Consider the following 24,858-nt stretch of genomic DNA (forward strand, 5'->3'; position numbering starts at 1 on the left):
AGTTGGGGGGAGGGGGCTCTGGGGAGCATGTGGCCGTTGCCTGGGAGACCAGATCCTCAGCCAGGAGACCAGCCTGAGGCCTGGCCAGGCAAAGCTTTGGGACCCATGGCTGGGTCCCTGAGCGGAGGAGGAAATGGATGGGGCTGACAGGTGGGATTGGGGCACCTGGGGGACCCCTTCCCCAAAGGTTTACCTGGGGAGGTGCTTTGAAAACATCTGGCCTGTTACTGTACCTTTAGCTCGCATCTCTATAGCATCCTGCCCAGACTTCTGTGGATTTAGGAGATTCACCTAACTGAAAGGTGGGGTGGGGATGTGGTATGCAGGACTCAGGGAGCCCCCCCCCACACCTGCAGCCCCCTCCTTCACAATCTCCCCTCCCCCATGCCTCTGTGCCACCTGGCGGCGGTCTCTGAGACTGCATCCTGGGACTGGGTCGCTGGGGCCACCCGGAGTTCCCCCATGCTCTCCTTCCCTGGAGCAGGAGAAAGATCTGACCCCCGCCAGCCTTTGTAGAAGTCTGGGTAATCCCCAGGGGGCGTGGAACACGGAGATGTCTGTGGCTGTGACCCTGGCCAAGGTCACTGTGTCAGTGTGCTGGGAACTGCCTGCTGTTCCAGGAGGAGGGGCCCTAACATGGCACGGGCCGGGCGGGCCACTGCTACAATCTGGGCATGCATGTAGGAGGCTTACGTAACCTGTGCGTGCCCAGGTTATGTAACACATATGTGGAGAGGCTAGAGACATGCGTGTGCCGGGGAGAGACCTGAGCCCCTGACCGGGCTTCTAGCCTCGCCTCGTGAGCTTCTGTGTGGAGTGGAGTTTATAGTGTGGTGACTCCCAACCCCTCCTTTCTCACGTTCTTGGTGGCTGGGCGCCGTATTTATTGCTTCCATGGGGGTGGAAGGAGTATTTATTGCTTCCATAGGGCTCCTCATCCTGTGGGCCAGGCCTGGAAATCAGGCTGCAGGTTCCCAGTCTGTCAGGGGAAGATTTTATGAGGTGCCTGTTCCAAAGCTGGGGTACCACGTGGGTATATCCTGGAGGTCATGTCACAGCTCCAGGAATGCCCTGGTTGGTGTGTGGCCTGCACAGTGGCTTCTATCTGCTTGTTTCCATGGCTCTGGTTGGCACTGGAGATTGTGAGTTTCTTCCTGTGTGCTGGTCTGCTACTAGGATTCTCTGAGTCTGTTCTCTAAAGGCTATTTGATTTTCCACATGGCCTGAAGACACTGCCTGTGTGTCCTGAAGGCTTTCCTTGGTGGCTATCTGGGCATTAGAGGTGCTGACAGGTTACAGGCTGTATCCATGTGCATATGTTTGTGTGGGTGGGTGTGTGCGCGCTCACGTGCTGGGGCCCTGGAGCATGCTTCTGCTCCAGCCCGGCCCCTTATCTCTTTCCTCTCCAGTTCCCAGATAGCTGGACCCTTGGGGTTTTGTCAGCTGACCTAGGGTGGGAACACGGGACAGGGGAGTCAGATATAGGGGGTGCTGTTAGCCAGTAGGTTAAGGGGAGCTGCCCCAAGACCACTCCATGGTGACCCTACCCACTTTGGCCCCTTCCAGTGCCAGGTCACCAGATGGAAAGCGGAAAAGAAAGAACGGCCAATGTTCCCTGAAAACCAGCATGTCAGGTGAGCCTGCTGGTGGCCCCTTCCCCTCCCAGGCAGGCCAGGTAGTTCCCGGGGCTGGCACATGTGCTCTGGGAAGAACCTCCTGGCCAGCTCTGGCTAGACTTCACTGCAGGTGAGAGGGGTCTGTGGACATGTGAACCCCTTCCCTTTCCTATCCCCCTCCCTTCCTTGAAGCCCTCACTCGGATCAGAGCCTGGGCTCAAGGCGAAGGGCTGGTCTGTGAGGTGAGCTGCTGACATTGCATCTGCTTCTCCCGCCTCCCCTGACCATTGGCTGCAGGAAGAGCAAAATCTGGAGAATGGGTGTCATTGGTGTTCCTAGGGTGGGGCTTTGTGCCATCTCTAGGGCACCCTTGGGACCAGATAGTCAAAGTGGGGTGGGGGGGGACAAGTATGGGATGTTGGTGGGAGGCCCCCGCCATGCCTGCCTGCCTGCTACCTTCCTCCCCAGGGTATATCCCTAGTTACCTGGACAAAGACGAGCAGTGTGTCGTGTGTGGGGACAAGGCAACCGGTTATCACTACCGCTGCATTACCTGTGAGGGCTGCAAGGTATGAACCAGCCAGCTCTAGCCCCTGCGTGTTCCTTGCGCACTCCCGTTGCCCCCCAACCCCCACAGCAGCATCACTCTCCTCTCATCATTCACCCGTCTCTACATCTTGCCCTCCGCATCCCTTTCATTCCCATGCCACGAGCCAGACCCTCCCGATCCTCAGTTTCCCCATCTGTTCCATGAGGCACATCAGGCAGCCACTCATGACGCTGCTGGGAGCATTCAATGCACTCATTCACAGGAAGCAGGGGGACGCGTGCCAGGCACGGAAGAAGGCCTCATGCTGCCGCCAGTGCCTGTCACTTGGTGGATGAGACGAGAGGGGTGTTGCTTAAGCACTGGCTGCCCACTGGGGGAAGAAGACAAAGGGGGTCTTCCGCCTCTGCACCAGTGAAAGCTGTAGCCTTTAGCCTCCTCACACCCCTTCTCAGTCCAAGCCTTTTGGGGTATCGCCTCTGCCCCCAGGTGCTTCCAAAGTCCCCCTGAAGAGGATGAAGATGAGATGGGGAAGGGGATAGGGCAAAGTGCAGAGGGGTGACGTCCAATTATTTCTCCTTGCCTGGGTTTTGAAAGATTATCTCTGCCTAAAAATGTAAGACTTCTCAAGAAACAAATTTATTTCAAACTATGTTGGGGCCAGTGAGCAATAAGCAATCGGCTAGTGGATAGGGCACCAGCATCCCATATGATCCCCCAAGCACCACCAGGAATAATTCCTTAATGCAGAACAAGGAGTAACCCCTGATTGAAGTCAGGGGTGGCCCAAAAACAAACAAACAAACAACAACAACAACAAAAATAGGCTTGGGGCCAGAGAGATAGGGCATCTGCCTTGCAAGTGGCAGACTCAGTCCTCAGCATTCCCTATGGTATCCTACCAGGAGTAATTCTTGAGTGCAGAGCTAGAAGGAATCCCTGAGTACTTACAGGTATGGCCCAACAAAAAAAATAATAAATCATTAGGGGCCAGAGTAATAGCACAATTGCCTTCTATGCAACCAACCCGGGATGGACCTGGGTTCTATCCCTGACATCCCATATGGTTCCTTGAGTTTTCCAGGACCAATTTCTGAGCGCAGAGCCAGGAATAATCTCTGAGCACCACTGGGTGGGGCCCAAAACCAATAATAAATAATAATAATAATTAGAGGCCAGAGTGATAGCTAAGTTGGTAGGGCATTTGTCTTGCATGTGGCTGACCTGGGTTTAATCCCTAGCATCCAATATGGTCCCCTAAATCTGCCAGGAGTGATTCCTGAGTGAAGAGCCAGGAGAAACCACTGACTATTAGTGGGTGTGACCCCCAAAAGAGCCAAAAAAAATTTTTTAATAAAATATGCTGGGATAGGAGTTGGAGAAAATACTGCAAGTAGAGCATTTGCCTTGTCTACAGCCAACCTGAGTTTGATCTCTGCATCCCATGTGTTACCCCAAGTTTCTTCAGGAGTGATTCCTGAGCACAGAGCCAGGAGTAAGCCCTGAGCACTGCCATGTGTGACCCAAACTGTCTCCCTCCCCCCCCAAAAAATAGCCAGGCTAGAAGTGGGGGTGCTCAATGATTTTGGTGTTTGTCTTGCATATATGAGGTCCTGGGTTTGATTCCCATCATCACCAATAAAAGTCAATAAGTAAAGGGGCCAGAGAGTTAGTACAGGAAGTCAAGTGCTTGCCTTGCATACAACCAATCAGTTTGATCTCCATCATCCCATATAGTTCCTTGAGCACAGAAAGGAGTAAGTCCTGAGCATTGCTGGGTGTGACTCCACCCAAAAAATCCATTAAGGCTTCAAGTGCCCCCTTCTCTCTCTCTCAGTCAGCCCAATATAGGCCACTAGAAGTATGTACCTCAAAAAGACAGAGCCACTTCACCTTATGCTCCTCGCCTAGAGAGTCAGATTGTGATTTTCAGTGAGGTCCTGGGAGGTGGCGTTTGCCATCACACATGAGTGAGACCCTGGGTTCGAGTCTGGTACTGCAAAAAATTATAGAGTGAAGGGATTGGAGAGCTAGTACAGTAGTGGGTAAGGCACCTGCCTTGCAGGCAGCAACTTAAACTTAATCCTCAGCATCCCAATGGGTCTTCAGCCCTTGCCAGAAGTGAGCACAGAGCCAGTAGTAAGCCTTGAATACCACACCCATGGACCATAAAACAATAACTAGAATGAGGTTCAGGAATTTGTATTTGGGGTGGCTAGGGGATTGGGCCACACCTGGCTTTGCCCAGTGATTTCTCCTGGCACTGTGCTCAGGGATCACTCCTGGCAGTACTACGGAGCCATATGCAGTGCTGGGTATTGAACTAGTGTATGCTGTGGGAGGAAAACAAGCACCTTAAACCCTGTATTATCTCTGAAAAGATAACACAATGGATAAGGCATTTGCCTGGCACGCAACATACCTGGCTTCAGTCTTTGTCCTCTCCACATGATTCCTTGAGCACTGCCTGGAGTAACCCCTGATCATCACATGGGTCTAAAAACAAAAACCAGTACTATCTCTTTGGCCCCAGAATCTGTTATCTTGAGTGATGGCCTAGGTGTTTTGGTCTTTTGGTTTTGGGGTCACACCTGGCAGCGCTCAGGGGTTATTCCTGGCTCAATGCTCAGAAATTGCCCCTGGCAGGCACAGGAGACCATATGGGATGCCGTTCTTCTGCATGAAAGGCAAACGCCTTACCTCCATGTTATCTCTCTAGCCCCTGGTGTGGTTTTAATATCCCTTCCATCAAGGTGTCCCAGTTCTGTCTCTGCTGTCTGGGTTGCCAGATGACTTTGGGCCATTTGCGCTGAGTCTCCAAGCTCCAGGTTCCCATCCCACCAAATAGAGGCAGTCACAGCTCTCTGCTGGAAGGGACCCCGTGTCAGGGAGGAGGATGGATGTGTGAATAAAAAGGGTCCCGAATGCCTGAGACATAGCAAGGCCCCAAAAGATAGGAAATAGTGCCAGCAGGTCTGAATCTTAGTTCTTTGTATGCTGGGGGTGGGACCCAAGGCCTCCTCTATGCCCCTGTGTGTTCTGCCACTGAACCACATCTCTGGCCCCAAGGGGGATCTTTACACTTGAGGCTTTTCCCTTAAAGTGAAGGCAAAATGCAGTACGTACAATGGAAAATTTTCTTTCAAGGCTACTAGTGTTCATTTCCAGTGCCTTTACTCAACTTTTGGTTTGTTTTAGGGCCCTCTTAGTGGTGCTCAGGGACCATACAGGGCTTTTGGGGCTCAAACCCTGGTCTCAGATGCAAAGCACATATTCCAGCTTTTCCCTTTTTTATAGGGTGGCTATCTTCAGTAGTGCTCAAGCCTTACTCCTGACTCAGTACTCAGGGATCAACCCTAATGGTGGTGCTCAGGGGACCATAGGGATGCTGAGAACCAAACCTGTGTCAACCGCATGCATGATGCATGACAACCACTATACTATCTCTCTGGCCCCTGTTTTTGGGAAAATCCCCAACCCATTTTCTTGACATTGGGACACTGCCTTCCCTTTAATAAATGTGTCTGCCTGGGCTGCAAATAACCTAGAGGAGAGGTTTGGGGTACTATAGTTTTCAGGCTGCCATCATGTTCTTTCTCCAAGCCTCTGTATATCACACCCACTCCCAAACACCTCTCATCCATCATCCTCTTTACCCCCACTTCCCCATCCCTCAGCAGCCTGCAGGGAGGCTGAGGAACACCTGCCTCCAAGGTCCTAAGGCCCAACAATAGTTCTGGGCTTTCCCTGTCAGAGCAGGAAGCCCATTTCCCTTGCTCGCATCCCCCCACTCCTGCCCTAAACGTCTCCCCCCAACCCGGCCCTGAACGTCTCCACGGGGCTGGCTGCATCAGGCTGCTCCATCTCCCCCCACCCAGGGTTTCTTCCGGCGCACAATCCAGAAGAACCTCCATCCCACCTACTCATGCAAGTATGATAGTTGCTGCGTCATCGACAAGATCACACGCAATCAGTGCCAGCTCTGCCGCTTCAAGAAGTGCATCGCTGTGGGGATGGCCATGGACCGTAAGGGCGGGCTCCTGGGCACCCACAGGCAGAAAGGACAGGCCAGAGCACCCTTCCCCGCATCCCCGGAAAACTGAGTCCCCACCTGCCCCACCCGGGAAGGGGAAGGGCTTAGAGAAAGGGAAGTCTGGAGTCCCCTCGCCTCATACTTGGCTCAGAGAAAGCATTTTTCCTTGGCTGACAAGAGGATGCCTGGGACTATCAGAAAACATTCTTACCATCCCATCCCCAGCCCAGAGCATGTGGGTGCTCGGGATCAGCCCAAAGGGGAAGCGGGTGGGGTCCCAGGTGCCTAACCTTGTGATTCTTTGGGAAGTCACAGACATCTGTGAGTCTCTTTCCCTGAAACTGCACCCCTAGGAAAAGGTTTTTGAGGGAGCCATCTGAGTGGGCCCTTACAGTGCCTCCTGGTTCTTTTGACAGTGGTTTTAGATGACTCAAAGCGCGTGGCCAAGCGCAAACTGATTGAACAGAATCGGGAGCGGCGCCGCAAGGAGGAAATGTTCCGCTCCCTGCAGCAGCGCCCAGAGCCCACTCCCGAAGAGTGGGACCTGATCCACGTGGCCACCGAGGCCCATCGCAGCACAAACGCCCAGGGTAGCCACTGGAAGCAGAGGCGTAAATTCCTGGTAAGGAGAGAGAATGGGGTGGCCTAACTGGATTGCAGCTTGCCTCCTCCAGGAATGCACCTAGATTTCATCGAACCCACACCTTGGCAGCCCTGAAGCAGATACCGGTTCCTGCCTGTTATCTGGGTCCTGCCTATTCCATCTGATTGGGAGCTCCAGAAGGAAAGGGCCTGGCCTCCTCCTCCTCAAATTCTCTCTGGGCAGGGGACACCACTCTTTTTTCTTTTTTATGGGGTGGGTGTTTGGGCCACACCCAGTGATGCTCAGGGGTTACTCTAGCTATGTGCTCAGAAATCGCTCCTGGCTTGGGGAACCATATGGGATGCCAGGGATCGAACCGAGGTCTGTCCTGGGTCAGCTGCATGCAAGGCAAATGCCCTACTGCTGCGCTATCGCTCTGGCCTCTCCTCTTTTTTCTGCCCCCAGTGATGGGATGTTAGTGTGGGCAATAGGGATGGTCATGTAACAGTATTGGGGGCACCTGAGGGCCAGAATGATTGTAAAGCACTTGCTTACATACAGCCAATCTTGGTTCAATCTCCACAATCCCATATGGTTCCCCGAGTACTGCCAGGAATAATCCCTGAGTATTGCTGAGTGTAGCCCCAAAACGAACAAAAATCCAGTATTGGGGCTACTACTGGGTGCTCAGCCCTGGCCCAGGGTGCTTGTAGGAAACTGGAGAGTCAGTTGAGTGTGGGATACAGACAGAAAGCTTGTCTGGTTCCTGGGAGGGGATGCCGGAGGACCAGTGAGTGTAGAGGACTGTCTGAATGTGATAGATGGGCATGAAAGGGTTGGGAGGCAGATTTTCTGTGTTCCAACTGGTTCTGCCACTCCCTGGTCACACATCCATGGGCTTATAGTTTGGGTTTGGCTTTTTCTTGGTGAAAATGTTTGGAGCTACACCTACCCATCATCAGGGACTCCTTCCTGTGCACTTCGGGATCACTCCCGATGGTGTTCAGTGTTCCCATCTATTGATAGACCTATCCAGTCTCTCCTTGGACTTCAGGAGCTGCTCTATACCTTTTTTACTCACTCGGAAATGATACTCATTCTAGTATCTTCCTTATAGGGTTGTGGTGAGGACAGAAAGAAAAATCATCTATGTCCATTCTAATTGTAGCTGCATGGCAAATATTTCCCAGCTGGAGCTTCTGTTTTGCTTTTGTTTGAGGACCACACCTGCAGTGCTCAGGGCTTACTCCTGGCTCTGCTCAGGGATCACACCCAGCAGTGCTTAGAGGACCATATAGGGTTCTAGGGACTGACACAAGTCAGCCTCATGAAAGCCAAGCACCGTATCTCTCTGCTCCCAGAGCTTCTATTATTATTCCATTAATTCTTCTATGTCTACGCTATGATCGTTGTTATTATTAGCCTGCTGGGAGCTCTGGCTGAGGACTGTTCTCTGCCCCAAGGTGAAAGAGAAGCCCTCGGCCCAGACCCAGCAGTCCCCAGGTCCTGCGGGGGCCCCTTTTCCCCGAGCTGCCTTGGAGCTCCCCCTGGTGGGCAGGGAGCCTCAATGAGAAGCTGGAAGGGGTCTGTGACCCCAGGTGACCCCGCTCTCTCCCTCCAGCCCGATGACATTGGCCAGTCGCCCATCGTCTCCATGCCGGACGGAGACAAGGTGGACCTCGAGGCCTTCAGCGAGTTCACCAAGATCATCACCCCAGCCATCACCCGCGTGGTGGACTTTGCCAAAAAACTGCCCATGTTCTCCGAGGTGAGTAGCATGTGGGACCAGGGGACAGGGTCTGCTCCCCATATCTCCCACTACCAGAACCTGCTTTTGTGAGGAGTCTCTGGATGAGAAGTAATATTCTAAGACCCAACACACAGTGTACGTGCATATCACATACCTGTATGTTCTTATGCCCTGGACCAGGACTGGCAGGAGCCAGCAGGCCAAGTGCTGGACCTCCCCAGCCCTGCAGACTCTCTGCCCTCCTCTTCCTTTTCCCCCACCCCATGTCTGTGGCCATTCCGCCTCTAGTTGCCTTAAAGGGCCCCACTCCTGGGAGTGCTGACCCTGGTCACAGGTCAGCCAGTTAATCCTGCTGCAATTCCCTGGGATGGAGGTAACGGTAACGAGGGCAGCCTGTCTGTGGGTCAGTGCACGGTGACTGCGAACCCAGAGGGCAGCCCTAGGAGGCAGTGTGGGGCTGACGTCCCTGTGGGCCTGCGCTCCGCAGCTGCCTTGCGAAGACCAGATCATCCTCCTGAAGGGGTGCTGCATGGAGATCATGTCGCTGCGGGCAGCAGTCCGCTATGACCCTGAGAGCGACACCCTGACGCTCAGCGGGGAGATGGCTGTCAAGCGAGAGCAGCTCAAGAATGGCGGCCTGGGCGTGGTCTCCGACGCCATCTTTGAACTGGGCAAGTCACTCTCTGCCTTTAACCTGGATGACACGGAAGTGGCTCTGCTGCAGGCTGTGCTGCTAATGTCAACAGGTACCTGGCAAGGGGCTGGGAGGGGCTGGAAACTTCCAAACTTCCAGAGTTTGCTGGGTTCTGGAATAGTTGCTCTCCTATAGGATCTTTCTACTCCTTGACTTCTCTGCTCACTGCCCCCTGCTTACTTCCATCATCCAGGCCATTTCCACCTCCTGTCACCTCCTCCTCCTCCTCTGTCACTCTTCTCTCCTGCATTCTAGTCTCCAGATCAATGTCTTGCTTCCTCAGTCCTCTCTAATCTTTGTTGCTTTTTTGGTTTGGGGACCACACATGACTATGCTCAGGGCCTACTCCTGGTTCTGTGCTCAGAGACTATTCCTAGCTGTGCTCAGGAGTGACTTTTGGTACAATTTTAGGGGACCACATGCAAGGCATACACCTACTTCCGGTCCATTTTTTCTAGTTATGCTAATCTTTTATTCCTTTTTTTGTGGATGGGGAGAGTGTTTGGGGACTCAGGACTTACTCCTGACTCTGTGCTCAGGGATCATTCCTGACAGGACTCAGGGGTTCAAATTTAATGCCAGGGATTGAAGCTGGGGTCATCTGCATGCAAGGCAGGTGCTCTGCCCACTGCACAGTCTTTCTCTGGTATTTATCTTTGCCCCATTTACCCCTTGCTCCATCTGCTATCATTGTCCACCCACTTGGTTCACCCCCCCTTAGAGCTCCTATACCTCCTCTCTTCTTGGTCCTGTCCCAACTCACCCCCCCCCCCCCAAATCTCCACCTGCTTCCCCTCCTCCCTCTCTAGCCCGGTGCCCACTTCTGCCACTGCAGATTTCCTCCCTGGACCCTCCGTGGCCCTCTTTGTTGACTCCCCACTCCATCTATGCTCTGCACTCACCCCCATCCTCCCTCTTCTCTGCCCACCCTCACCCACTCGCTTACCCACAGGCCCCCTGTGCCCCTGCCCTCCACAGACCGCTCGGGCCTGCTGTGCGTGGACAAGATCGAGAAGAGTCAGGAGGCGTACCTGCTGGCGTTCGAGCACTACGTCAACCACCGCAAACACAACATTCCGCACTTCTGGCCCAAGCTGCTGATGAAGGTGACTGACCTCCGCATGATCGGGGCCTGCCACGCCAGCCGCTTCCTCCACATGAAAGTCGAGTGCCCCACCGAACTCTTTCCCCCACTCTTCCTCGAGGTCTTTGAGGATCAGGAAGTCTAAAGCCTCAGACAGCCAGAGGGTGTGCGGAGCTGGTGGGGAGGAGCCTGGAGAGAAGGGGCAGAGCTGGGGGCTCAGGGAGACCCCCCCACCCTCTTCTCTCCTTCCTCTCACCCTCGGATAGATTCAGCTCCCACACACACCCGCACTGCCCCCCGTCCCTCTCAGAGCCTGCAGCCCAGGGACAGGGCAAACCAATGAACTTGCTATGGAAAGGACAGTGTGGGAGGCAGGGGAGAGCGTGTCCTGCAGTGCCCAGGACCCCGTCCTCAAAGCAGGTAGGGGAAGGCAGGGCGCACGCAGAGGGCCCGAGCCGTCTGGACTGTAGGGGGCCCGAGGAATGTGAGCTGGGGGACCATGCCCTCCACTCACCCCTACGTCGCCCGAGAGAGCCCCCCCCCCCGCCCCCCCGTCCTGTGGCCGAGTTGCCCCTCCAGGCTGAGGGCTGCTCCGCTTCCCCACATGCCTGGGTGCCAAGGAAGGCTTGGCCTGGCTCCTCCGCCGGAGGTTAAACATGGTAGTCATTCTAACTGCACTTTGGAAACCAGGCACGGGGAGAAGAGAAATGAAGAAGAAGAAAAAAAAAAAAAAAAACTAGAGAGAGAAAAAGAAAAAAAAAGAGCGAGAGAGCGTGCGCTTGATAGAGAGATGATATTAAGTTATTAACTGAGGCTGGCCAGAGGGGAGGACCCCCCCTAACCACCCCAAGCACTTTGAGAGCTGCCCCTCTTCCCCCCAAGTCAGAGAGAACTGTCCCGCTCCCCCTTCCCACGCCCCAAACCCGGGCCCCCCCCCAAGGGCAGGGCCGCCCATCTGAGCTGTGAGTCCACACACAACAGGGTCCTGGCCACCCCCTTGCCTTGCCCCCTCCTTTGTGCCCCTTTGGCACCCTCACCCCCAGGACTCCCTCTGCTCTCTGCCACTCGTGCCCGCTGAGTTCCATCTACCTCTCACGCTGGACGCCAGCTGGCCCCTCACCAGCCTGCCCTGCTGCCCACACAGCGACCCTTTCAAGTGCCCAGCCCCAGGGGCCTCCCACACCCGCCCCCCCACTTCTCCACCTCAACACCCACATAGGAGACCTAGGGCCTGGTTCTGCCTTTGCAGTATTAGCTCCAATCCAGATGCTGCATTGGGAGGAAGTGCGCTGCCCCAACACACACACACCCCATGCAGACCCTGTCTCCCATCCGGCTTCCGGGCTCCCACCCCACATACCCCACACCCAATGCAGGCGGGGCAGGCAGGCACTGGATGGGGGTGCTTAGATAAATGGCACTTAGTTGGGGCCCCGGGAGAGGGGCTGGTTGGTGCTCCTCTTTTTCTTGGAAGCTCTTTAGGCCAGCTGCCCCTCTGCCTCTGGGGTCTTCCCCCCTCTTCTTTTCTCTAATTCAGGGACTTTGGCTTGAGCCCCCTCCCACTGTCCTGGTGGGGAGCGAGCGCTCTGTTGGTCTGCACTTGGGAGCTGCCCCCCTCCCTCCTCTCCCCCCACCCCGTGGGCCCTGGCTCCCTCCTCATGGGCAAGAGAGGGTGCAGAGAGGGCGGGTGGGACAGAGCAGACCAGAGGGCCCTGGGCTCAGGCTGCTGACGGCAGGGATGGAAGGGCGGACGTAGATGCCCCCTGGAAGCCATGGGCAATGGGGCAGGGGTGGGGGGAGGGGTGTCAGGGCTTCCTGCGCTTTGCACTATTGGGGCAAAAATGTCTTAAGCGGTGGGGAACCTGCCACCCCATCCTGACCCTTGGCCTGCCATAGCCCCCTCCATACACACATACAAACACACACTTGCACATAGCGCGGCAGGTGATGATGCTATATGTTGGCACCAGGCTCCGTCCTGTTCTTCCCCAGTCCAGGGTGGAGGGGAGAAGGCCTGCAAGCAGTCACTGTCACCGGTGCATACACCTGTCCTGCCCTCTCAGGCCCTGGGCCGCCCCATGCTCTTTGTCTGTCTCTCTCCTCTCTCTCCTGGGGTTCTGATTCCAGTACTGCTCGGGTCCCATGGGTCAGCCCTCTTGTACCTTCTGCTACCCTGGGGGCCCAGTGGAATTCCTGACCTGTCTGCTGTCCCCATCACCCCATTCTTCCATCCCCTTTTGCCCCCCATCACCATTCTTAGCCATGGCCTCTACCAGGCCCTGGGGAATTGCCCCCTCCCCATCATAGGAGCTGTGACCCCCGCCCCCCTCCCGGGGTGCATGTGCTATTCTCTGCGTGAATGTGTGCGTGAGTGCCCATGGGGGAGGAGCCCGTGCATTCAGGAGTGCCATGCGCGCCTGCTCTCCAGGCAGCTGTCCCAGTCCCTGCTGTGGAAGTGGGGGACAGGGCCCCCTCCTGGGGGCCATTGGTGCTAATGAGGGGGACAGCCTTGACGTGGGTGCTCGGCACGCCTCTCCCAGTATTGGCCCGGGCACTAGGGCAGGCAGGGTGGGGCAGCAGGTGCAGTATTGGTGGGGGGAGACCCTGCTGGGAATAGGATGAGGGGGCCAGGCCAGGACAAGGGGGTGCCAGAGCCATGACCACTACCCCGCCCCCACCATCGGCCTCTCCATCTCAGTATTCCCCTCCCATCACTCATAACAAACATACCTCATCCAGCCTCCTCCCTGCTCAGACCTGGGGAGGGGGGGAGCCCCAAACCCTTCCCCTGGGGGCGGGCCTGCAGGGCTAGGAGAGGGCAGGGCGCATGACAGACACCATCCATGGGGGGACAGTACTTCCCGCCCCCCTCCCACTCCTGGGTGGGGAGGGGACTTCCCTGGAGGCGCTACTGAATGTATGAGGAGCTGGTGCTGGGGGGGAGGGGGGTACAGCCAGAAACAGGGAAGGAGATCGGTCCCTTCCCAGGGTGGGGGGGACAGGTAGGGGTGACTGGGGGGGCTCGTACTCCTGCCCCACGTTGACAATCAGTATGTCTGTTATGTGCGATTTTTCACCCCGTTGTGTTTTGGGTCAGGATTTTAAAGAAAGATATTTTTATGGTAATTGTTGCTCGTCTATTTTACTATATATTTATGTAATAAATATATGATGAAAATAACCCCCTTGGCACCCCCCCTTAGAGTTGCGTGCTGTTTCCCTGTATCCTCCCATCTGCTGGCAGAGTCCCCATCCCATACACTGACCAGATGGAGAGGTGTCCTCCCACCCCCATCCTTGGCAATATTTCTAGCCCCTTCACCCCCACCCATCCCCATGCAAACCCCCCCAAAGAGCACACAGCACAGGAGCCAGCTCAGCTGTGAACTATTGGATTTGAGACAGGAATAGAACAGCATGGGATGGGAGGAGGGGGCCAGAGAATTGGGGGTGGGGTGGGGGAGTGGTTTAAATAGGGGGGGCTGGAGGTGCAGAGAGGGAGGAGGGAGGCAGGTTATTTACAAGAAGGCTCAGGGGGCCAGAGGCTCATCTTGGAATATTTTATAACAATATAAATAAGATTCTGGTTTGCTTTTCCTTTTCGTCTCGCAAAGGAGAGAGAAGTGCAGAGTTCGATTCTGTACAAGGGGGCAGCGGCGGAAGGCCGGCCGGGCGGGTCACTGGGCGTCCACCCGGAAGGACAGCAGCTTTTCGGAATGCATGTTGTTCAGGGTCCGCAGGTCCGGCAGCTTGAGCAGCAGCTTGGTGAAGCGGGAAGTCTCCAAGGGCCGGTTCTTCAGCACCAAGGCCCGAAGAGCCCGCAACAGCGTCTCCTGGAGCTGCTCAACCGATGCGGAGTTCTCCGTGCCCGAGCGGTCTGTGGGGAAGAAGACAACAATGAGGCAGACACCCCCAGCTCCTCAGATGAGGAGGAGGAAGAGGAAGAGGAGGAGGAGGAGGAGGAGGAAGCGGAGGTGGAAGAGGCCCAGGAGGAGCCCCAGGTCCTCGAGGAGCTGCCCCAGGTCTACGAGGAGCCCCCCCAGGTCTACGAGGAGCCGCTCATGGTCTACGAAGAAGAGGACGAGGCTGCTGACGCTGAGGCAGCAGGCTGTGCTGCCTCTCCCTGAAGGCCCCGGGGGAGGCCAAAGAGGGGGAGCACCACCCCACTCCTTCCCAAGATCTCTGCCCACACCCCCAGCAAACCCCCCCACCCAGCAGGAGATGCCTAAAGGCTGGGAGTGGAACTCAGCTGAGCTGGTCACCTCCCAACCCGACAAGGTCCCTTTCCTGCCAGCTATCCACATGCCATCGAGCCCCCCCTTGCTTTTCGCTCTAGTTCCCTCTGCCTGGGCCCCCCTTCCCTAACCCCTTTGCCTGACAGTCTCTTCCCGTCCCTAAAGCCCTGCCCACTCCACCCTCCACTCCTCCGCCTGCACCTCCTTTCCTTTCCCCAACTCCCCCAGGCAGAAATAGTCCTTTGCTTCCAAAGCCTTCATTCCTGCTTCCACTGTGACACTTATCTCACTGTTTTCTCTTTAGTGTCGTATGAGTCTGTCTCCCCAGCTAGACTGTGTCTGAATCATGTCTGTATCCCCAGTGCCCAGTGTGGGCCTGGCATAGAGTAGGTCCTCCATAAAAGGTGTTGAATCCAACTGCGTCTGCCTCCTCCCCAGGGGTTAGGCTCTGGTGGGAGCTGAGCCCTACCTGCAGAGACCAGCACAACCGCTGTGAAGAGGCCCAGCTCCTCTTCAGTGAGGGCCAGGGAGTTGAGCTTCTCGCTAAAGTCGAACATGGCACTGAGCAGGTCGCCCATGCCCATGGCGCCAAGCTCCTGCAGGCTGTAGGTGGTGCGGCTCAGGAACATCACTGTCTGGTCCTTCACATTAAATAGTGACGCAAAGCGCACCATGAGGACCTGGGAGGAGAGAAGAGGGCTAGGTTATCCCGGCTGGGGGGAAGGGAAGGGGTACGGGCCTTGCCCCCCTTTTTGTTCACCGGTCTTGACTGGTGCAACCTGGGAGTTCTCTTAAAGAGAAAACAGGGCAGAGGGACAGGTGGAAGGATGGGGAGAGTTTCCCTGGCTTAGAGTTCATGCAGGCAAGAAACAGGCTTTCGTCTGCCACTACCTGTGACCTTGGGCAGGGCACCTCCCCCAAACCCATCTGCTCCTGCCTAGAATAGTGGGGGTGGAATGTCTCCAAAGGTGCTATTTTAAGGTTGTGGTGTGTGATTAGAGCCCAGCTGATGGCATAGGAATCCCAGCCATCCCAGTGCTGCCTTTAACCTCAGCCAAGAACCCTTAAGGACGACATACTAGGGCTTCAGTGCCCATTCGCTGCCCACCCCGGAGCCCACGCCTTTCTTTCCTCTAGTCCTTCCCGAGATGGGGTGCCAGGGGGCAGCTCACCTCAAAAGTGCCGGCCTTTAGCAGGGTGACCTGGTCATGCTGAGAAAGATCACGGAAGCCGGGGATGTGCTTGGCAAACTCGACCACCTCCCGCACAGCGGGTGTGAAGCTCATCGAAAAATCCTCCCAGATCTCCTGGACACTGCGTCCACTGCGCCCATGTGGGTACATGTTCATGGGACATGCCTGGTGGAGGAAGGGATGTAAGGGAGGAAGTAGCGGCCAGAGAGTCCAAGGGGCCCCCAGACAGTGAGGGGGTCCGGGATGCTGCCTAGTAAGGGGACTGAGGGAGTCCCATAGACCCCTAAGGGATAGACGCCAAGGGCTTTAGGTAGAGCTGTGCCAGGGGCTGGTGGGGGAGAGACAGCGTCCTCCCAGAAGGAGAGATCCTACCTCTAGGCACACACACCCAGCCTCCCAGTGCTAAGTCAATCCAGTCTTCCAGGCCCCCTGCCCGCCTCACCCGCAGTGCCCTCACCAGCAGAATGTTTTTGGAGTGGCCCTGCCGCAGACTGTTGGCAGGTGCTTCGCCTTCTGGGACTGAGTACACGTGGGTGGGGCAGAGACGGTGCCCATTGCTGTTGGGCTGGTGGCAGCTGTGATGGGTAGGGCCAGGGTGCCAGGCTGGAGGGTAGGCGGAAGGGGTCGGGCGCAAACCGTTGAGGGCCTCGTTATGACGCTGGGCGGCCAGAGCGTTGTCATTGGGGGCTGGTGCGCCACCATGACTCTCCCAGCATTGTGGGGTGCTGGCCAGAGGGCTGCTGGATGCATGGTTGGCATTGAAGGTGCCAGGAGAGGTGCCCAGTTTGTCATGGGCATAGGTGAAGATCTCTCTGTGAGCCCGGGCTACCTGGGAGATCACATCCTCCACAGTGGGCTCCGGACTTGGGGATCGGGGCGGCGTCAGCTGCTGAGGGAACTGGGAGAAGCCCACTAAGGGGGCAGGCGTGGGGCCCAGGGGGCCAGGAGGTGGGGTGGGCGAGCTGGCCGGCGGGCATTGGCCGCTCCGCTGATTGTTGGCCAGGTTCATAGCGCTCTGCATTTCCGCCAGCATCCGCTGCTTCTCACGCTTGGGGATGCGCCCGAAACGCACAGCTGTGACGAGAGAAGGTTTGGGAAGCTCAATATATGCATCCACACCTCTTCCTTCCTTCCTGAAAAGGCGAGACCCTGAAAGGCCGGGGCTCCAATAGGGCCCCAAAAACCAGCCAGGCCACATCACTGAGGGAATTTCCCAAGGAAGGAATATGGCAGGAGGCAACCTGGAGTACTAAGCCAATGTTTACCGCTCCCCCCCCCTCAGGGCCTCCCCTTAGCAGTGGAGCTGAGCTATGGTGGGGGAACTTTCTGGAAGGGAGGGAACCCCACTGTTGCGGGGCTGGAGCAGGAGGGGTGGAGTCTGGATAATCCCACACTGCCTCACCATCGCGAGACATGCCCACGGAGAGACACTTCTTGAAGCGGCACTGCTGGCAGCGGTTGCGGTTAATGCGGACGATGGAGCAGTTCTCATTCTTCAGACACTTCTTGTACTGGATGTTCTGCTGGATGCTCCTGCGGAAGAAGCCCTGGAGGGCCGGAGTTGCAAGTGAGCCACTTGGCTCCCCTGGCTGGCGCTATAAGTGGGCATCTCCCCGCCCAGGTCGGGCCGGGCCTGGAGCAGGGTCTCGCCTGCCCTCCCAACCTCTTGCCTCACCTTGCAGCCCTCACAGGCATGCACACCATAGTGGAAGCCCGAGGCCACGTCCCCACACACTTTGCACAGCAGCACCATGCCATTCAGCTCTGGAAAGGGAAAGGGACATCAGGAGAACCTGTCAGGCTGTGATGGAGGGGTTTTCTATGCTGGACAGTGTGTGTGTGGGGGGGTCATTAAGAGGAGGGCTCCAAGGCCCGGGGAGGGACAGAAAGCCAGTGACCAGATGAGCTGGTGTGATTCATAAAGTCCAGGGTGAGCCCCAGGACTGACCTCCGCATTCAGTGTAGACCTAGCTGCCTTCCCATCCCCCGAGTCATCTGGAAGTAGACTCACTAGTGATGCTACTGGTGTTCTTGCTGGGGGACACTCGGCTGCTGTCTTCCAGAGCCACTTGTAGACCCCCAGGGGCGTTCCCATTGTAGAAGGAGGAGGAAGTTGAAGAGGCAGGGGGGCCATCCTCAGTCACGCTGGGTGGCATGCTCCCAAAGGAGCGAGCAGGGTCCTGGGTGAGGGATCCAGTGGGGGACGGCGGGAAGTAGGTGGGGCAGCCTGGAGTCAGGGACTGGAAGCTGCCATTGGAACTGTCGCTGTACAGGGACTCCGGGCTAGTGCCACTTGGGGAGGAACCACTGGAGCCAATGTAGGTGATGACGCCACCTGGCAGAAGAACAGGGAAGGGACGTCAGCCGCCACTCTGTGGTCCCTAGACACCACCATCCTGATAATACCTCCCTTCCCCAGTCATGGCTGGATGACATGGAAGCGCTGGCATTGGGAATGCCCAGCTGAGCCTAATACTAGTTGGGGCCTGTCATGCCACAGGGCACAGACAGCCCACACCCAGGAACCTTTCGTGGCCATTGAGCTTCCTTCTTGGGGATAAGTACTTTCAACAGTCATGTCTCCTGTGGACATCTGAGTGTGACCTCCAGGCCTGGATGCTTTCCCAAGGAGGCAGTGGACAACTGAGCAGTTGCAGAGGCTTGAGACCCCTTCATCACACCCAATCTTCCCCCCAAATACAAGAGCAACTGCTAGGTGAAGGGCAGGCCCGTCCCCAGATTGCAAGCATGGGGGGCGCACTTCTCAGAGAAAACATTAATAACATGTCCTCAGACTGGAAGCTGTGTTCTCTGGGGATGCCAGGCTGGGTTCCCAGGTCACGGAAAACAGAATCAAGTCAAAAGTACCCAATCTCTGAGTCCAGGAAGGACCCAGTCGTGGGGGACAGGGAGCTGAAGGACAAACAGTTTGGTGCAGGGCTCTGGAATTCCCCTTTATTGGTCTCAGCCTGGTCACAATGACCTTGGCTCTCTGGCTACTCTGGGACTTTAGCCTTCTGGATGCACTGTCATCAACCAGGTGGCCGCGTTCCTAGAGCATGAGCAAGAGAAAAAGGTGACCTACCTGCCACACCTGTGCCAATTGGCTTTCCATGAGCTGGGTGGGAGAAGGGAGGATCCCAGGTCATGTGATAACAAACAGGGGCCAGGCCACCATGTCTAGGGAGACACTTGTCTAGCTCACCCACTGACACATACTAAGCTGGGAAGGGAAGCCTCAAAATAGCCCAAGGTTGCTCAGGGTGAGCCTAGCTCCCTGGAAATCGTTGCACAACAGAACAGCTCCTATGATTTCAAGGCTGAGGTGGGGGGGTGGGGATTCGATGGGCTAAGTGAACTTGACCTAGTTCACCCGGCCCCAGAAGGGGAGAAAAAAAAAAAAACACAAAACTTTCTTTTGCTTGCAAAGAGGCTTCAACAATTCTAGATCTAATCTCTGGCCAGCAACTGCACCCAAGTGCGCAGTTCAAAACCTCAGACATCAACTCCCCTCTCGGGTCAGTTTTACTTTCTGGAGGAGGGTAAAAAAAAAATATTAAAAAATGAAGGAGACTTCATTGTCTCTGGGACACAAGCCTTTGGCAGGAGGTCTTCAGAAGGCAAACCCGGTTTACTCCCCCAGCTAAGGGTAGGGGACCAAGCAGTCCTTGCAGTAAAATTGGGGAGGGGGGGGAGTAAACAGCTGGGTCCATCGAGGCTGGCTCAAGTCAGGGTCAAAAAGCCCCCCAAAAAAGAAAGGGTGGATGGATGAGAGTGAGGTCCAGCAGAGGAGTGTAAAAAGGGGGCCCAGGAGAGGTCAAAGAAGGCTCCAGGTCACTGGGTGCCCGGTGATGGGAAAGAAGGGGGGACCCGGCAGGCTGGCAGGAGGAGGTGGAGGAGGAGGAGGAGGAGGTAGGCGAGGGTGGGGGGGAGGTGAGTCAGCCCAGCTTCACCCAGATCTCAGCGGGGCAGGGCGGGGCGGGAGCCGGGGCCCTCAGCCGGCCTCACGTCCCTGCTCCACGTGTGCCCCGCGCACGTGGCACCCCAATGGGGCGCCCCTGGTTCGAGACCCCGCCCTCCGACTTCCCATCAATCGGTCTCTGCAGCCCCGCCCAGGTCGGCCCCTCCCGGGCACCGGGATCGCTTGGCTTGGACCCCCCCCCCCCCCAGAGCCTGCAGCAAGGCCTGGGGACCACCTAGGGGAAGGAGGAGAGGCGGGAACACGCGTTGCCGGGGTGACCGGGGGGCGGAGCTCATTATGTAACGGGGCCGGGAGGCCACAGCCAATCGGGAGGCGCCCATGGCTTCTGCTGAATGAAAACAAACGCAGCACGTGGACCCGGTTCCGTGTCCATGTGAGCCCTGCGGGCTGCCCCGCGCCTTGGGGGCTCCTCCGTGGGGCCGGGCACCCCTCTTTGGGCTCCTCCAGTGCTCCTCCTTGTGTGGTCCTCGAGCATTCTTCAGGGAGGTCCCCACCCTGTCCCCTGTCCCCTAGCCCCTCCTGCACCCCCTAAGCCCTGGAAGGGGAAGAAGGAGAAGAGGGAGTCCTCTTCCCACGATGTCCACGCATGACATTGCTGCAGGAGTGGGCAGATGGGAACATTGGCTTGCTCCAAAGCTGGGATCCCAGTCTTCCTTTCATCACCCGGACCCGCTTCTCCATGGCCCCTGCCCCCAAGATCCAAGGGAGCTTTGGAACTCCAAGATTGGGAAGGGGGGACTCCTTGGGGGGGTGCATTTCCAAGAGAATCACCCAGACTCTGACCCCTCTGAGCATGCTAGCAAATCCCAGGAGTTGACGCAGTGCTCCAGGTCCCTGACAAAAGTTCCTCCCGTTTTTTTTTTTAAGGCTCAGGTGGGGAGGCAGGGAACCAGTAAGCAAGCAAGTTGACAGTAAAGGAATCTCCTTACCTGTATTGTTGTTGGAATCCAGGGTCGTCATGTTTTTTTTTTTTTTCACCGGCTGTCAGTGGTCATTCAAACCAGACCTTGCCACAGACTGGAGGTTGTTGCAACGGCCGCTCTGGTCCCCGGGACACTGGCTGAGGTCGGGGGAGTGTACCCACCTCGGCTGACGGTGATCAGGATCCGAGGCACCTTGCTGCAAGGTCTTGGGGTAGCCGGACTGCAAGCCTTCTGCAGAAGGGTGGGACGCGGAGGCAGCCGAGGTCTGCTTTGCATGGGAAGAGCAGAGCGAGTGGGGGTGGGGGACGGGGGGGGGAATCAGCTGCAGTAGTTCGGGCTAGATAGGCTTTGGAAGCAAGGATGGGTTGCGCCTCTGCAGTGCCCGGGGTGCCACTGCTTGACGGCTCCGCAGCACTGCGGGGTTGAGGATCTGGATCTCCCGGTGCAAAAGTCCCAAAGGGGGAAGAGAGGTTGCAGTCAGGAAGTCTTAAGTAGGTGATGGGGAGAAAAAACGGTTCACCCGGGAGGCGCCAAGCAGCGAGACGAGACGTGTGCCCTGCTACGTTCCCTCGGCAGCAATATTTCACTCTGCCAATCTCAGCCGCCTTTTGCCCCAGCCCTTTTTTTCCCTGGGACAGGAGGCTCTGCGCAGGCGCCAGCAACCCAGGGTTCCCGGGCCGCACGCGGCACTGGAGCAGGTACCATGTGATCCCAGGGAGCGCCTCGTGCCCCAGTGACACACTTTTCCAGCAGCAGGCACGTTGAGCGCCGTGCGCCTGCGCGGCCGCGCGAAGGCTGTCGGGATTTGTAGTTTCTGGCGAGGCAGGCAGGACTGCGTCTGTAGTCCCCCCCACCCTTTCTGGATGGGATGGGGGAAGCAATGCGGGGCCTGGTAGGGGGGTGTTTGCAAAGCCTGCCAGGCAATGTGGCATGGGAATTCATGGCGAGGGACAAGCCAACTTGCCTGCTCCCCGGAGTTCTGAGCAAACAGGCTTCTACAAACCTTGCAGATGTGAGAGCTTCATGTGATTGCACACTGGTCTTCAGGTTATTATTGATGTCATGGGGGAAAGAGACTCCAAGTGGGGGTAGAACAGACGCCCAGCTAGCCCTGGCTCAAGAGCAGAAGTTGAACGTCTGCAGGAAGGCCAACTCCTCTGAGACTAAAAGGAAATGTGTGTCATTCTTTACTCACTCCCCTTTAAGGAGAGTACCCGAGGAAAAGGAATTGCCTTGTTGGGGAGGGTCCTTCCCTGGGGCTCCTTGTCTCTAGGGATTCCCTGTTTGCTTATATGAAACCACCTCACCCCCACCAGCTTCCTGCTGACTGTAGGGTGAGTCACTGGCCTTTATCTGGGAAATAAAAAAGGGCAAGGGGAACTCTGGTGAAAGTGCTTTAAAGTCCTAAAGTAATGGGGCCAGAGGTGAGGCAGAATCCTGAATGCAGTGACACCCACTCTCACCTCTCACCTCCCTTCCCATTTACTGCTGTGCTTTAGGGGACTCTATGGATTCCAAGAATGTAACTCAAATATCAGGAGATGAGCAAGGGAGCTCTAAACTCGGAGCAGTCTGTTAGCAAGAATAAGGTCTCAAATAGAGCAGTATCCTGTTTTAGCTTCGAGACATCTAGTTGATTTGAACCTCCGTTTTGTTTTGTTTTCGATTAGTTTGGTTTTGGACCACACCCAGCGGCACTCAAGGGTTACTCGTAGCTCTGCGCCCAGAAATCGCTCCTAATAGGCTTGGGGGGGGTACCATATGGGATATCGAGGACTGAACCTGTGCAAGGCTATTGATCCCACCCCCTGAATCTCTTTTACAAGCTTTTTTTGTTTTTTTTGTTTTGCTTAGTTTGGGGGCTACAGAGGTCTTTCCTGGTAGTGTTCAAGGAGCCATTTGGGATGCTAGGGACTGAACTGGAGCCTCTTCTCAGAGCTGCCAGAACCACCCTAGGTTTCCTGCTTCTTCCTCCTCTGCCACAGGGCTTTTAGGATGCGCTGGTTTGGTTTTATATATATATATAGCATATGTTTATTTATGTGCATATACATAGCTTTTTCTTTTTCTTTTGAGTCACTTGGCAATGTTCAGAAGTTGCTCCTGACTCTGCATTCAAAACCCAGTCCTGGAGATGTGCAGGTACCTATGGCAACCCATAGACCAAACCCATGTGGATGGCAAGCATCTAACCCATTATCACTCCAGCCCCTGGTTAGCTTTTTAGCCCACACAGGAAGCCCTTCTTTTGTGTCCTGGCAGCGCTCAGGAAGCCTTGAGGAATGCCTGGACATAGGATCAGCACCCAAGAGACAGAGAGACAGGGATGCTTGGGACTCAAGAAAATAATCAGCTGGCTAGTGCTGAAAGAGCAGTGAGAAAGAAGATAGTGAAGTTGACTGAAGGGAGGGGATAGAGACCATGTTACTGGCATGACCACTAGCCCCGAGGCCAGGACCCAAAGGGGCTCCTGAGGAGACAGTGTGCAAATGTTAAGATATTTTAGACTAGAGGGAAAGGAGGAAGGAAGGGAGGGAGGGTGAGAGGGTGGGAGGAGAAAAGAGAAAAGAAAACGATATAAGAGGCCAGAGAGATAGCATGGAGGTAGGGTGTTTGCCTTGCATGCAGAAGGACGGTGGTAGCCTGCCAGGAGCAATTTCGAGCGTAGAGCCAGGAATAACCTGGGTGTGACCCAAAAACCAAAAAAAGAAAGAAAGAAAGAAAGAAGGAAGGAAGGAAGGAAGGAAGGAAGGAAGGAAGGAAGGAAGGAAGGAAGGAAGGAAGGAAGGAAGGAAGGGAGGGAGGGAGGGAGGGAGGGAGGGAGGGAGGGAGGGAGGGAGGGAAAGAAAGTGGCCAGAGTAGTAGCACAGTGGGTAGGGCATTTGCCTTACATGCAGCCAACCCAGGTTCCATCCCTGGCATCCCATACAGTTCCCAGAGCCTACCAAGTGTGATTTCTTTCTTTCTTTTTTTTTAAATAACTATTCTTGGTCCCTCCGTTGTTAGTTAGTTAGTTAGCTAGTTAGTTTTTGGGCCATACCCAGTGATGCTCAAGGGTTACTCCTGGTTATGCGCTCAGAAATCGCTCCTGGCTTGGGGGGCCATATGGACCACCAGGGATAGAACCAAGGTCCGTCCTGGGTCAGCCCCGTGCTGTGCTATCTCTCTGCCCCCCCCTTTTTTTTTTGAGGAATGGCTTTGTGCTCAGAATTGCTCCTGGCAGCCTCGAGGGACCATATGAGATGCCAGGGATGGAACCCAGGTCCATCAGCATTCAAAGGCAAATGCCCTACTGCTGTACTATCTCGCTTTGATCCCACCTGGAAGTGCAAAGCAGGAATAATCCCTGACAGAGGCTGGGTGTGGCCAAAAATAAAGAAGAAGAAAAAGAAGAAAGAGAAAAAGGAAAAAACATTAAAAGTTTCCCAGCAGGGCCTGGAATTTAGTTTTGTTTTTTTTTTTTTTGGAATTTAGTTTTGTTCCCCAGTGCAAGAAGGATGAGAAGAGGGCAGTGGGAGCCTAGCCTGCTCCATCCTTTGGCCCAGCTGGGAGCCCTGCAGAGTGTGGGAGGGCTAGGCAGGCTGGCACAGGGGCCAGAGGCTTTTCAGGAAAGCTCAGTCTCCTCCTCCCAGGGGGCTGCGTAGGGGAGGCCAGAGGTGAGCTTCCAGGGCCTGCCAGTGCTGCCTGCTTGCTGTCCTCTTGGTCTCCAGAGCAGAGCCGGCACACACACTCTGCCTAGACCGCCCCCCCCAAGGCACAGTCTGCTCCGGAGACTTTTGGCTTTTTTTCTCCTGGCAGGATCCAGTAAGGGAAAGGCAGAGTCCCTGCAGAGAGCAGCAGGGGGAAGCTAGGGCCCTTGGCTTGGCTGGCCTGAGTTCTTTGGCAAGAGGTTGGGTTGTTTTGCAGTCTGTGTGAGGTATGGAGGCCCAGGAGGGGTCACCTCTGCCCCAGCCTCCCCTGCATTTCCTCTCCGGCTTCTCCTTTTCTCTCTGTTTAAGAAATAACTGACAAAAAAAGAAAAAGAAAAAAAGAAAAAAACAGTGCCAGAGTAATAGCACAGCGGGTAGGGTATTTGCCTTGGTCATGGCCAACCTGGGTTCAATCACTGGCATCTCATATGATCCCTGGAGCACTGCCAGGAATGACCCCTGAGCACCATTGGGTGTTGCCAAAAAAAAAAAAAAAAAGTCTCAGGGGCCCAGATCTACCAAGAGGAAT

At 55.8% G+C, this 24,858-nt stretch overlaps 2 protein-coding genes across 3 annotated transcripts in view; one reads left to right on the forward strand and one right to left on the reverse strand.

The window, feature by feature from the left end:
• THRA (thyroid hormone receptor alpha) overlaps positions 1-14,959 on the forward strand; it is a 27,278-nt gene extending 12,319 nt beyond the window's left edge. The window contains exons 3-10 of one of the 2 annotated variants that reach the window (XM_049779473.1): positions 1,567-1,634; positions 2,085-2,185; positions 6,042-6,189; positions 6,613-6,818; positions 8,401-8,547; positions 9,017-9,275; positions 10,202-10,329; positions 13,922-14,959. In XM_049779473.1, coding sequence (XP_049635430.1) covers positions 1,567-1,634; positions 2,085-2,185; positions 6,042-6,189; positions 6,613-6,818; positions 8,401-8,547; positions 9,017-9,275; positions 10,202-10,329; positions 13,922-14,434 — 1,570 coding nt within the window. In that variant the 3' untranslated portion in view covers positions 14,435-14,959. The remainder of the gene's footprint in view (positions 1-1,566; positions 1,635-2,084; positions 2,186-6,041; positions 6,190-6,612; positions 6,819-8,400; positions 8,548-9,016; positions 9,276-10,201; positions 10,330-13,921) is intronic. The other variant, XM_049779478.1, reaches the window with a different exon arrangement.
• NR1D1 (nuclear receptor subfamily 1 group D member 1) lies at positions 14,632-21,162 on the reverse strand. Its single transcript, XM_049779371.1, is given in 9 exon segments — positions 14,632-14,915; positions 14,918-14,946; positions 14,948-15,222; positions 15,715-15,900; positions 16,193-16,809; positions 17,138-17,282; positions 17,411-17,499; positions 17,747-18,070; positions 20,647-21,162. Coding segments are annotated over 9 exon segments (1,725 nt in total). The 5' UTR covers positions 20,678-21,162; the 3' UTR covers positions 14,632-14,886.
• Positions 21,163-24,858: the final 3,696 nt, after the last annotated feature.

This window comes from Suncus etruscus, chromosome 1, assembly GCF_024139225.1.
Source record: "Suncus etruscus isolate mSunEtr1 chromosome 1, mSunEtr1.pri.cur, whole genome shotgun sequence".
Taxonomy (NCBI): domain Eukaryota; kingdom Metazoa; phylum Chordata; class Mammalia; order Eulipotyphla; family Soricidae; genus Suncus; species Suncus etruscus.